The sequence below is a fragment of the Patella vulgata genome, chromosome 2, assembly GCF_932274485.2.
Source record: "Patella vulgata chromosome 2, xgPatVulg1.2, whole genome shotgun sequence".
NCBI lineage: Eukaryota > Metazoa > Mollusca > Gastropoda > Patellidae > Patella > Patella vulgata.
This window is the reverse complement of record NC_065880.2, coordinates 80,878,553-80,892,783: the sequence shown is the minus strand read 5'-3', so window position 1 is coordinate 80,892,783 and position 14,231 is coordinate 80,878,553. Positions and strand designations below refer to the sequence as shown.

The 14,231-nt window shown below is 35.2% G+C and overlaps 1 protein-coding gene across 1 annotated transcript; it reads right to left on the bottom strand.

Moving 5' to 3' along the window:
* Positions 1 to 1,423: 1,423 nt before the first annotated feature.
* Positions 1,424 to 13,905, bottom strand: LOC126812490 (H(+)/Cl(-) exchange transporter 7). The gene is made up of 11 exons (XM_050538908.2): positions 13,794 to 13,905; positions 12,444 to 12,560; positions 10,995 to 11,060; positions 9,650 to 9,782; positions 7,972 to 8,081; positions 5,519 to 5,662; positions 4,531 to 4,614; positions 3,611 to 3,769; positions 3,122 to 3,232; positions 2,462 to 2,516; positions 1,424 to 1,452 (listed from the first exon to the last, which is right to left on the bottom strand). The coding sequence occupies exons 1-11, from the start codon at positions 13,884 to 13,886 to the stop codon at positions 1,424 to 1,426; spliced, it is 1,101 nt and encodes a 366-aa protein (XP_050394865.2). The 5' UTR covers positions 13,887 to 13,905.
* Positions 13,906 to 14,231: the final 326 nt, after the last annotated feature.

Below are 14,231 nucleotides of genomic sequence, written 5' to 3'. Positions count from 1 at the left end.
ATCTATCTCGGCCAACACTGGGATTGAACCCGGGAACTCCTGGTTAGTGAGTCAACCTCTGACTCACATAGCCACCATGGCTCACCTTATAAATAAAGAGAGAGAGAGAGAAATGGGGTTTAACGTCCACTCAACACAAACTTGGTCATTTCGGGACTAACACATGGCTAGATTTTATTTCAATAATTCACTTGCGGGTAGGGGTCTTTAGCAGATGGAGGAAACCAGAGGACCCAGAGAAAACCCACAAGGTTGAACTGGCGACCCTACTCCTTATCATGTACAACTGGGGAATCAAAACCACGACAATTGACTTAATGACAGACCTGATGATAAAACGCACACACGCTAACCATTCGGCCATTCAACCCACCTTTTAAATAGAGCACCTGCCTATATAAAAATAACATGAGACAAATATATTTGAACTACATACCTGCTTGATTATGAAAGAGATTTTTGACGCTAGTTTCAGGTGTGTGGAAAAATATATTAGCTGATGAACTGTACTGACCATCATCACAGAAAAACTACAAAATTACAAATTCTATAATCAGGTGTTAGTCTGTGTTTTAACATTAAATTCTTTGAAATTCCTAAACATACATTATGCGAGAACTAAATCTCCCTATTGCAGGTTTTTAATGTTATCTAAATTATTAGTAAGACATTAATTAACTTATCCAGACCATAATCCAGTCGAACCACAGGTGTATAATTTACCTGCACAGGGGTTTCCTGGCTACTTTCTTTCATTGGTTCACAATCATTGTTAAAATAGATAGACACGAAACCAGCGGTAGCCGTTAATGCTGCAACAATCATAGCTTCAAAGACTTGATTCCATCGCTGTCTTACATATCTGGAAGGAAATAACATTTCCAAATTAATAAAAATATTGATACTAGACGTAGTTGGTTTTTATAAATTTATAACAATATGACTACTTTGACAATGACTGGAAGTGGTTGGTTTTAATTAAATTGATAACAATATTACTACTTTAACAAAGACTGGATTTGGTTGGTTTTAATAAATTTATAACAAAGACTGGATGTAGTTGTTTTTTTATAAATCACTAACAAATATTTCTACAGGAAAGACTGGACCCAGTTGGTTTTTCTAACAAATATTTGTACAGGAAAGACTGGACCCTGTTGGTTTCTATAACAAATATTTCTACTGGAAAGACTGGATGTGGTTGATTTTTATAACAAATATTTCTAGTGGAAAGACTGGATGAAAAGTTATATAAAGTTTCAATACAAGGCTTATTACTGAGCGACATTTCGACCAGGCTTCTCTAGTCATTATCAAGCAATGGATACAAAATTAAAAAACAAACCTCATTCTATATATGGTTAACATGTAGTTAATCTGGTTAAACAAGGCCCCTAATAATCCACCTGAAGTAAAATATAAATTAAAAGTAGAGAAATTCTAATAATCCACCTGAAGTAAAAATAAATTGAAAGTAGAGAAATTGTAATAATCCACTTGAAATATAATAAACATTCTTATAATAAAATAAAAGTAGAGAACTTCTAATAATTCAACTGAAGTGACATAAACATTCTTAACATAAATTGAAAGTAGAACAGTTCATTCCAGTAGGATTTCTATTTCAATATTAGACATGTTATGGAAGGTACACGGATAGACAATCTCTGACAAAAATTTCCATGCCCATCTTCATTAACCCAGTAGGCAGAGAAGTAGGATGTTAAACCCCAATTCACAATCTCAGCCGACTCCCGTTGAGGAGTTTACCGTTTGTTTATCTCTGGGAAAACTCGCCAGCCATTAATTCGGTTCTTAAGCTCCTCCCGAAGTGGCTCCTGATTGGTCGGATTTGTTTGAATGAAATGCTGCTGATTTCTCAACGATTAGGCATCGGTTCATCGCATAAGTTACATATTAATGATCCTTGGAACATTTCCACATCACAATTTCATCCATAAACAGCCCATTATTTACCAGGAACTATTTTTAGTGTGCAATGTGAGTGATTCGGAAATACAAGTGTTAAATACGCAAAATTTTTGAAGAAAAACGAGTTTGAGCCGCCATCTTGGATCTTTGTGAAGCGACTGGCGGAAGGATACATCACGTGACATTCAAAATGACGTAAGACTGGCAAGTTTTCCCAGAGATAAACGAACAGTAAACTTCTCTCTGGGAGCCGATATTGCACAATTTAATTGACTTTACTTTTTAAAAATTTCAATTTGTCACAAATAGAGAGTGAGAGAGAAAGCTATATTCTTTTGGGACTACCATGGTTCAATTTTATTTCGATAATTTGCTTGCGTGTAGGGGTATTTAGCAGTCGGAGGAAACCAGGGTACCCAGAGAAAACCCACAAAGTTGGACTGGGGACTCTACTCCTTGACAGACCATATGATCTAAAATGCAGATGTTCGACCATTCAACTAATAACTAAAGAAATAAAATATATTACCTATAACTCCCATCACTATAAATATAGGAATTTCAAATCCAGAATATTTTGAATCCTACAAATAAAGCAAAAACAAATCATGGAAACATTGATATCTGGCAGCTTCAGTTTAATCAATCCAGTCTATTATCAATGATAATCAGGATGAGTAATACATCCAGCAGTTCAGTCAAATAAATTTGGAAAATTGAATATTATTCAACATATCTTGATGTCCAATTGGGCAAATTCATGGTCGGATGTATGGGAAATAGCGCAGGACATGTTCGGAATATACGGGCGAAAAAGCATCCCTGGTGTCCATCCCTACCAACTTTCAAATCCTCACTCAAGACTTATCTGTTCTGATCCGATGCTATGTCAAGTATTGTGTTTAACATCCACATAATTAGACCATTTTTGGACTAACATATGGTTCAATTTTATTTCAACAAATCGCTCACGCTTAAGGGTCGTTAGCAGTGTACATAGGACCTTGTTTTTTATACACATCCGAATGACTAGACACTGTTCTTGTCAGGCCCTCCATCCTGCACCACTAACAAGAGGAAACCACTCTTGAAATTTCCTGGGAACTTTCTCGATCAACACCAGGATGGAACCCATTACCTTCTGATTAGTGAGTGTAGGATAAAAAGCATCGACATTTTTCATACTTACTGTAAATTTACCAAAATTAATTAAACCAGGGTTAGATAACTCCCACTGGTTTCCTTTAATATAACTCTGTACAACGTTTAAAGTAAAAGTAGACGACATGGAGGCAAAAAACTGAAATGACGAAAACAGACAAGTCAGTCTAATTTTTATTTACATTTAGAATACTCAATAGAAAATTAAATAAACTGAATTTTCCCAAACCCTCAAAATGTGTCAATCATGTCAATCAGGTCTTTCTTTAGGAATGAAATGTTATCTAAATTATTAATTACACATTAATTAACTTATTCAGACCATAATCAACTCTCGATGTCATTGCTAGCCTGCAATAGGCAGATTAAGCTCAGTCTGGCAAAAGGGTAAATTCTGCAAGAGCAATTTTTCAAATAATTCATTCAAATCAAAGAGGCTTTTTATGCTTTTTAAAATAATATTTGTACAGTCGAATATAAGTTGACAAGCCAAAACAGGACGAAAATAATATCTTACAATTCTCCATGTTAAACCCTGGTTCCAGAAGCTGGCCCCTTCTTCTAAACTGAACAGAACACCACCAACAGGGGCACCAAAAGCAGCTGCAACCCCAGCTGCAGCTCCACCAGATACAAAATCCCTTTTCTCTTTGTCTGTTCGAAAATATTCAAATACCTAAAATTATAAAAATAAAACACTAGTCATCAACATCCTGCTGCCTGGGCAACATTCTCCTAATAGCATTGCACTAGTGACCATAGAAAAAATAAAGAGAGAGAAATGGAGTTTAACATCAACTCAACACAAACTAGGTCATTTCAGGACTTACATATTATTCAATTTTATTATTTCAATAAGGCCTAAATGTTCTGTTTCATGTAACCCGACCGACCCATTACAAAACCTGCCAACTCTTAAAATCATTTTTAGTGTCAAGAGAAACCCTAAGTCTACCAGATTAGTGAAAATGCCGATATTATTTGTTGTTATATAAATGAATGTAAATGTCATCGTTCTTTGAATCTGCATTTACCGTTGGAATAGGCGGGTACAGTGAACGATTATTAAAAACTGCCATTAAGTTGATGCGAGACTGCCAACTGACATGAAAATTGAGACTAATGGTTTCGTATAGATTTATCACTGCACATTCAGAAAAGCTATAACAATCCTCACAACTTTCGTTCTAAAAATTGAATAAGTTAATAACAAAATATATCTTTTTTACATTATAATTATCAGCTTATTTCTGTTAAAAGACAGAAAGGGTAAAGACTTATTTTGATTAAACATCACTCAACATGCCAGATCATGGGACAGATGTTTGGTGATTTGATCTGTGCTATGCAAGGAGTTCAGAAGGAAGGTGTTATTAAGCTCTCAAGGTGAGTACATTTACTGAATGAAGATGGACGACCTTACACATGTAAACTTACTTTAAAATCTATACCAAACGTTGTTGATCTTCCCTGGGACACACCAGCTGCTATAACTGCACCAGAATGTATCATAGGCCCTTCCTGCAACGTCAAAATATACCTATATTATTACAATTATTATTATCAAAATATACCTATATTATTACTATTAGTATTATCACGGTTGCCAGGGGTGGAGCCTGGGGCATAGGTTCTTCCTGCAACCTCAAAATATACCTATATTATTACTATTATTATTATCATAGTTGCCAGGGGGTGGAGTCTGGGACATAGGTTCTTCCTGCAACATCAAATATCACGGTTGCTCAGATGGCATGAAGAATCAGGATCTACAAAGATCTGTTAAAAACACCATGCTGTTGGCAATAATAACAATTCGCCTTCCTATATGTTAGTTTCAATATATTAATTTGACAAGACTTAAAACTTTATTCCTTCGCTTTGGAGGGAGCCACTGTGACTCGGTGAGTATGGTCACGGCTCACTAACCAGGAGGTCCTGAGTTCAATACCAGGATCTTTCATCTTGGATTCAATTGGTAGTAATTGGCCACTTATCAAAGATATCACGAAAAAATGACCCTCACAGCACACTACATGGCATATGCCCATTTTCATTACCCTAGTTGGTGCAGAAATGAAAAGAGAGAGAGAGAGAGAGCTGGGGTTTAACTTCAACTCAACACAAACTATGTCATTTCGGGACTAACATATTTTTCAATTTTATTTCAGTATTTTCGCTTGTGCGTAGCTGTCTTGGCGACCCTAATCCTTGTCATGTACAACCGGGCAATCAAAACCCCGCCAACTGACTCATTGACAGACCTTATAATAAAACGTGCAAAACCATATTTTAGTCCCAAAATGACCTGGTTTGTGTCGAGTGGACATTAAACCCCATTTCTCTCTCTCATTAGGATGAAAAACATCATTTGATTAAATTTCAAACATGTATACTGAAGTTTTGTATAATGAGTCAATTTTACCTTTCCTACAGCTAAACCGCCTGCTACAGCACAGATAACACCCAGAACTTTACATATCAACGTTTTTATTCTTACAACCCTGGGGATTTTTATACCATTTAAATAACATTTAATCTGAGGGATACCACTTCCTGCTGACATTGGCTACAAAACAAAACAAACAACATGATTAGTTGGTGTTAAATCAACCCAATCAAATAACACATGGATAACAATTACTATGTTAACTAAGGTTTATTTCAACCCAATCAAATAACACACTATTTATGGATAACAATTACTTAGTTAACTAAGGTTTATTTCAATCCAATTTCAATCCAATCAAATAACACTATTTATGGATAACAATTATAACTAACGTTTATTTCACTGCCACGTTTCAACAAGATTTGACAAGTCATTATCAAGAATATAACACAAAATAAACCATAGTAATTGTTATCCATAAATAAACCATAGTAGTTATCCATACATATATACATATAACCGCTTATCTAATATTTAATAATGACTTTTCGTAACACATACAGGTCACGTTTTCAAGTTAATGATAAATATCTATCTAGTCAGCCTATTTATACATATTTTGGATTACAAGTCTTTTTTTGATATCAAAAAATATCAACAAAAGTCTATAATGTTAAAAAGAACGAGGCTTTGCCAATTTTCTTTTTACTTTATTGATGAGTGTTGATACAGTGTATAACCATTATTGTACATTTTTATAGCACTTTACATCTGCAGCATTCACGCACTTTAAAGCCAGGAGAATGTTGCGTTCACACGTTCTGCATTTTTAAGCCAGGAGAATGTATATCCTGCCGCAAATTTTCTCTAGCACCAGTATAATGAATTGAACATTGCCATAAGCTAGCTGAAGCCAGAAATTTTAACATAAACTACCCTGACAGCCAAGTTAAGCCTGCTTAGAAAAAAAATCTTTTCTAGGACAGGTAGCGAGCTGGGTTTTTATATTTGAGGTGCATTTGCATCAAGATAACTTAAAAGAATAACTGATTATAAAGTAGCTAAAAGTTGAAACTATACCTTCCGATACATTGATGACATAACACCTATCAATGATAACGGAACTTTCAACAACAAGTATAGAAATGACATACATCTTCCAGAATCAGTATTAAAGGATCGAATCATCAATATTGATTTTGTTATCTTGGCATGAAAATATGGGATCCTAATACCAAATATTCAAGACATAATGAACAGTTTACAATTAGTAAATAATAATAAAAAAACGTGAAGAATGGGATGAAGAGCGATTGTTTTAGTTTCAAGCACCAAAGCAGTGGAATCTCTTGCCTTTTAGTATCCGCAGTTGTTTTTCTTTAACAACTTTTAAATGTAAACTTAAAACTTTCTTATTCCAAGAGGCTTTTAATTGTTGAATTAATTTTAAATCTTCACCGTATGTATTTTATAGATATTTATATATTTATTTTTGAACTGATTTTTTTAGATATTTAGTTTCTTACTGTTTCTATATTTATTATTTCTTACTGATTTTATATTTTCTATACATGTATTTATTGTAAAGCGCACCTGAACACGTATGTGGAAGATAGCGCTATATAAGTGTTGTATACTACTAATAATAATAATAATTAGGTGTAAATGATTGTCATTCAGTTTCAACTGTACGCGTTTTCACCGAACATAATTGATTAGAAATTACAATTTTTTTTTAAAAAGTGAATATTAATCACTTTATAATTATATACTCATATTACATTAATTTGTGCTTTTAGATCTATTTATGGTTCAAAAAAATAGAGCCATATGCCCTTTAATCTGTTTTAACCTTTTCCTAATTCTATCTGGATTATTATCCTTATTATTGTTGGCAATGTTCTAATTACTTATAATAGTAATAATAATAATAAAAGTTCATTTCTTGAGCGATAAATCCATCCATAAGCATGCTCAAAGCACTTTTATGAGCAATAAACTATATACATGTATATTAAATTTAGTCGACATAAGATTGTTTGAACAAGTGAGTTTTTAATCGGGACTTGAAACTTATAAGAGTTTTGCTGTCACAAATATTTTGAGGTAAATTGTTTCACAGTTTTGGTGCAGCAGTAATAAAGCTTCTATCTCCAAACTGTTTTGGCAGACTACCACCTTTATGAAAGTCATTACGCAGATGACTGCCGTCACTACTGGTCGCATATTTTATCCATTGCTTCCTTGTATTCAGTATCCGCTTACCATTACAATTGACCAAGTTTTTAATCCGCCTAAAATTCAATCGCTAAATTCTTGATTCCCTTTACATTATTTAGTTTTTAACTATTATAGTGAGAACTGCCAGCTCTTTATCTAATCTCCCATAATGTATCTTTAAGTTTCTGAAAGTCATATTTGGCAAAATGTCTGTGATGGAAAATTTCTTGCTTGCGTGTAAAATCAACAGATAGAATTATAGTTACCTCCCCATAGGCTGTGAAAATAGCACCAAACATAACGATGCCAGCGTTGAAGGCCACCCATAGTAAAAACGGTGTATACAGACAGAAACTCTCTACACATTTATTTACATCTGAAAAAAAAACAATAATAATCATTAAAGTATTTTCTTTGTGACATTTCAGAACATACCGTAACCTTTAACTCTAATTAGGGGGATCACGTGGCTAAGTGGGTGAGACGCTGACTCACTAGCCTGGAGGTCGGGTGTTCGATCCCTGCATTGGCCGAGAAAGTTCATTCAGATTTTCCAGCGTAGTTTCCCCTTGTCAGTGATGCAGGACGGAGGGCCTGACAAGGACAGCTGTCTAGTCGTTCGGATGGGATGAAAAACCGAGGTCCCGTGTACACATTGGTGTGCACGTAAAAGATCCCTTGGCAGTTGGAATTCAATATAAGAGTAGCCCGTAGTGCCGCTGCCCGGGCAAAATTTCCCTCATAGCACACTGTATGGCGTATGCCCGTCTTCATTAGCCCAGTTTAGGAGCAGAACAGTAGGACGTTAAACCCCATTTCATTTCATTTAACTCTAATTAGGTTGTTTTGGGACTAAAATATGGTTCAATTTTATTTCAGTAAAACCCAGTGTATAGAGAGGAGTAAAACGGAATGAGAACACTGGGGATACCGAGGATGGTCTTCATTAGTTTGGTTGAAACAGAAAATTAAGACATTAATCCCCATCTTATTTCATATCATTGTTCGCTATATTACACGGATATATAATATAATACTACTATGTCTTACATAGTCGTATTATATTAGTGGTTTCGAATCCCCGGTTGTACGTGACAAGGAGTAGGGTCGCCTGCCCAACCTCGTGGGTTACGCGCAAGCGAATTATTGAAATAAACTTAAAACCATATGTTAGTAGTCCCGAAATGACCTGGTTTGTGTTCAGTGGACGTTAAATTCCATTTCTCTCTCTCTCTCTCCTTGATCACTGTGTAACAGGTTCAAGGATAGGGAGGTGCAGTCGGTACATCGCTTCAGGGACCATCAAACCCCAGGGGTCCCATATATATATGATGTAGTATAGTTCAGTGCAAATAATCGTATTTCAGTTATTCAGAAAAATTTTTTGTTAAATTCTCTGTAAAGCCAAGTCACACTAGTGGATTTATTCTGAGGTTTTATATCCATAAGCTAAATCCTTTCATGTGAATGGGGAAAATTTGACCTATAGGTTATAGATTTTCTGGGCCCTTATTCACAATAACTTAAACTAAGATACAATCGAAATTTTAAGAAATAATGCAATTCGATTGGCTGACCAGTAAAATCAATTTGCATCTGAATAAGGGCCCTGGCCTATGGATAAATCCTTAGATTTAGAACATGTCCTATTCACGTAGGATTTGTCCTATGAAATGACCAATCAAATGCAAGCGCACACTTCCTCAAGATGTCTGATGCTGAACTCAACCGGGCCGAAACAGTGAATTTTATTTTTTATTTTAACTGCCAAAGCGTGCTGTGGTCGATTCAATCTCAAGATTACCATAAATGCAAGAAAAGGCTTATTTACATTTCTACTAAACCATAGGATTTTACTTACTGTATGACCACAAAAACATACAGTATTTATCCTTTAAGATTTTTGCTAGGATTTGTCTTATGTGACTTGGCCTTAATACTCACATTTTCTGACATAATCATATTTTACACCCGAGCATATGTCGATCATGTAATCAATAAAACAGGCAATGAGTCCTGTTAAAACACCAATTAACAACGACACAAACCATCGAGCTATTTCTTTACGAATAATCTCCTGTAAATATAAACATTCAATGAATTAGATGATAGAAAACAAATATATTCTTCTTCTCAGACAGCGAGTAGGGTCGTCTGTCTAACCTTGTGGGTTTTCACTGGGTCCTCCGGTTTCCTCCCACTGCTAAAGACCCTACACACAAGCAAAATATTGAAATAAAATTAGACCATATGTTAGTCCTGAAATGACCTAGTTTGTATCGAGTGGACGTTAAACCCCATTTCTCTCTCATTCTCTCTCTGTTATCGGATAATGTTGCGTCACTTAAAAGGGGCTGCAAGACCCGTTTTAATTTTTAAAAATCAAAAACTAAAAACATTATAGTGGTTACAAAAGTTGAGCAGACTCTGGTGCTTTTATCTAAGTAGGCCAGTTCTTGCACTTTTTTCTTTTGAGGAGGGGGGGGACGAATGGTGTAAAATATGTGCTTTGGATCATAAGGTCTGTGATTGTAGGTGCAGAAAAGTAGAACGTTAAACCCATTTCTAACATTGAGTAAACTGGCATGGTTTCGATTCTCCGCTTGTACGTGACAGGGAGTCGGGTCATCTGTTTAACCTTGTGGGTTATCTCCGATTTCCTCCTACTGCTGAAGACCCATATCCTTAAACGAATTATTGAAATAAAATTGAACCACAATTCATAGTTTGTGTCAAATGGACATTAAATCCTATTTGCCCCTTAAATTTTTGATAAATTGATAATTAGTAGAGTACAGGTTTCTTTTGAATATAAAATTTTAATTACATTTATTTCTCTGGGCCCTTATTCATGAAAACTTAAACTAAGATACAATCAAAATTTTAAGAAATACTGCAATTCGATTGGCTGACCAGTAAAATCAATTTGCATATATCCAATGAAGTTGCAGTATTTCTTAAAATTTCGGTTGTAACTTAGTTTAAGTTTTCATGAATAAGGGCCCAGGTCCGGATTAACTAATGCTAGGTTCCCTCTATCATGATTCATGCTGTGATTGAAATTGTGGTTTTAATCATGGAGTAATCGTGGTGATCCAATCAGGTCTTATCATGTATTTGAGGTCATTCATAGCAATCGTGTTGATCGTATTGAAACGTATCCAAATGTATCTGCGCGTAGCAGATTGTGGACTCAATAGTGACAATCCTATCACTGCGCATCGCACTACAGTGGGAACCTAGCATAAAGACTTTTAATTTTCTATAAAAAAAAAAAAGCAATACTTACCTGCGTTGTTTTTTTCTTCTCTTCCTTGAGATACAGAGAATTCTCGCAAATATCATAATCTAAACTCTAGAAAATAAAAATAAAATTAAATCATATATCATGCTTTGCCCTCCTAATCCCCTGACTTTGGGAACATGTATTGAAAATATAATGAAATAATGTTTACTGGTGCGTCAACACCAACTGGGCTATACTGAGACAAACAAACATGTATGGTGATCAATGCTATAGATTTCCCTTGTCAGGAAGGTGGGCGTGGCAAGGATAAGTATCTAATCTTCCAGATGGGTTGAAAATCTAAGATCCCGTGTACTGGTAAACCATTGGCAGCATGTTCAAGATACCTTGACACAGTCTGAATTTATTCCGGACAGGTGCCTTATTTCCATACTTGGTGCTGCATTGTCTATTAAACATACATTATGCAAGAGCTAAATCTGCCAATAGCAGGTCTTTCTTTAGGCTTGAAATGTTATCTAAATTATTAATTAGACATTAATTAACTTATCCAGACCATAATCATCTCTCCATTTCATCACTATTCTGCGATATTTTCTGGATTAGAATCCTATCTGCTGCTTAAAGGAGCTAAATCGCTAACATTTGGGACCTAGAAATTGACAAAAGTGGGTCGCAACGCATATAATACTGTATTATGAATGTGTATAAACTGATTTACATTCAATGGTTTCCGTTTTTACTCCAATTTCTAATCAGTTATGTTTGACGAAATAAGCCAGCAGTCTCAAGCGAGTGCAAATTTCTAGCATCTGGCTATTCCAGTCTATATAGGCCGTTTGATTTGGTGCAATGTGTCTAGCCTCGCCCCTCAAGTCTCTTGATACAACTGGGGCTGAAGCGCATTATGGTACACGATTCGTGTACCAATGGTAAAATGTTTATTTTGTCTTAAATATTGGATATCAAAAGCCCATCTTTTTCCGGTAAGATCACAACATGAATGTTGATTTAATTTGACAAATAAATCGTGTTTTCAATGTTGAAGATTTTGGATGATATTGAGTTAGAGACTTAGCTACTTTAACGCTAAATTGATAATTAAATCAAAAAAATTGATAATTGAGACTATGTTTTTTTTATTGTACTGACTTTAGTAATGATGATTGAGGCTAGAGTCTAGACCCAAAATTCAATCGCTAAAATCTTGGTTCAGAGTGGATCAATTTAACTGAAATTTTCAGCAAATTGCCTTTACATTATCTAGTTTTTAACTATTATAAGTGAGAACTGCCAGCTCTTTATCTAATCTCCAATAATGCATCTTTAATGGCAATGCATGAAATGGATTATATTGAATTGGAGGTTATTTCAAACACAAAGGTAAGTTTCTAAAAAGCATAATTAAGGTGTTTGTTTATAAAGGAAGAAAACAGTTTCTTTTTTAGGATGACATCACATAGGTATAAAATATAATAAGATAATTCTTACTTCAAATTTTGCAGAGAGTAGTTTTTCCGGTGATTCTGGTTCAGTTTCTTCAGATGATCTTATCACATCTGGACTTGATGGACCATCACTTTCAACATCATTATGATCAAAAGTGACCTATAAAACATAAAAAAAATACCATTATCTACCAGGGCTACCCCTTTAAAAATAAACAGAGCCATGTGGCCTCAGTGTTCATGGCACTGGCTCACTAACCATGTTTGGGATTCCATGCTTTGTCAGGACAAAAAAAAAAAAGATGTCCCGTACACACTTACAAATGTAGGCATGTGTAACCAGCTTATATTAGGTTTTTATTGATGTTGACAGTTCATCCTACTGGTTCTTCTTATTTATAACACTTGATTCAGCTAATTCTAGAACTTCATGTAGACACAGTAAATAACAATCGTAACACACTAAAGCAAAGATACGCTAAACAGTAAATCTTATGCAAGAAACCGATAGGAAAGCAAACATGGATAGGATAAACTAGCAAGCAGCATTTTTTATCAACCCTTCCTTGAAATGTCAAATTTGACAATGAACCCCTCCCACTGTCCATTTTGACCAAAATCAATTTTGGCTGTTATGGCTTAGGGTCGTTATGACCACATCCAATTTAAACCTCCTTCATTTGGCCGAAGAACTCTTCAGTAGGCCTACGTAGTATAGTTATATCATGTGAAAAGAATTATATTATATGTGTGTAACAAGGAGCCACGGTGGCTAGTTGGTTAAGACACTGGCTCGCTAGCCTGGAGTTCGGGTTTTCGATCCCTGCATTGGCCGAAAAAGTTCATCTGGATTTTCCGACGTGGTTTCTCCGTGTCAGTGGTGCAGAACGGAGGGCCTGACAAGGACATACATTGGAATGCACGTAAAAGATCCCTTGGCAGTTGGAATTCGATATAAGAGTAGGCGATAGTGCCGCTGCCCGGGCAAAATTTCCCTCATAGCACACTGTATGGCGTATGCCCGTCTTCATTAGCCCAGTATAGAAGCAGAACAGTACGTAGGACGTTAAACCCCATTTCATTTCATTTCATATTTATTATATGTGTGTAACGGGAGTTACATGCAACACAAAGTTTAGTGGTAAGATTTTAAGAATTGTTCAGTTTTATGAATTTCAAGAACTTCGATTTTCACAGCAATTATTGGCTAGTTTCCGCGCGGACAAGTCTGCTGACTATTTTTGGGGTTTTTTTTGTTTTTTGTATCACGATGAGATGAGTAACTCAGTAACCCACGCGACAATTACTATTTTTAATCCTCCTGAAAAAAAATAAATAGAAACTATTTAAATGACATAATTTGTGGATCAAATGCAAACATGTTTTTTCTCACGGATGAAGCATTTCTTCTTCTGTTTGTCAGTGTTGTTTCAACGTAATTATTCTGAATTAGGAGAGGTTTTCTCTCATCCTCTGTTTCTGCCATTCTCTGTTTACATCCATCTGTCATGTGATTTTGGGAAATCCTGGCGAAATCCAATTTTGGTATCGGCTCAGTAGAAATATGAAATAAGCATGGGTGTTTATCTAAAATGGCAGAACTTGGGTTATTTAAAAAATATACCGAAATTAAATGGCTACAAGTATTATTTATAGTGGAATTTTATTCTTTCTTTGGCAAGAAAATATTTTTTTCTAAAACTCGTTTTATTTTAGTTACCCCAAAATCAACCAAATTTTTAGAAACCATAGGTGAAGGTTGTTTGCTTCTCGGTTTACCAGTATTATTTTTTCGATTACCGTTTCTCCTATGAAAAAGACTGGATGAACA

Coding starts and splice junctions, on each gene's coding strand:
- LOC126812490 (XM_050538908.2), bottom strand. CDS start 13,886: ATGGCAGAAACAGAGGATGAGAGAAAACCTCTCCTAATTCAGAATAAT. Junction 8,082..9,649: donor ATATGATTATGTCAGAAAAT/GTGAGTATTAAG, acceptor TTTTTTTTTCAG/ATGTAAATAAATGTGTAGAG. Junction 3,233..3,610: donor AGGGTTTAACATGGAGAATT/GTAAGATATTAT, acceptor TCGTCATTTCAG/TTTTTTGCCTCCATGTCGTC.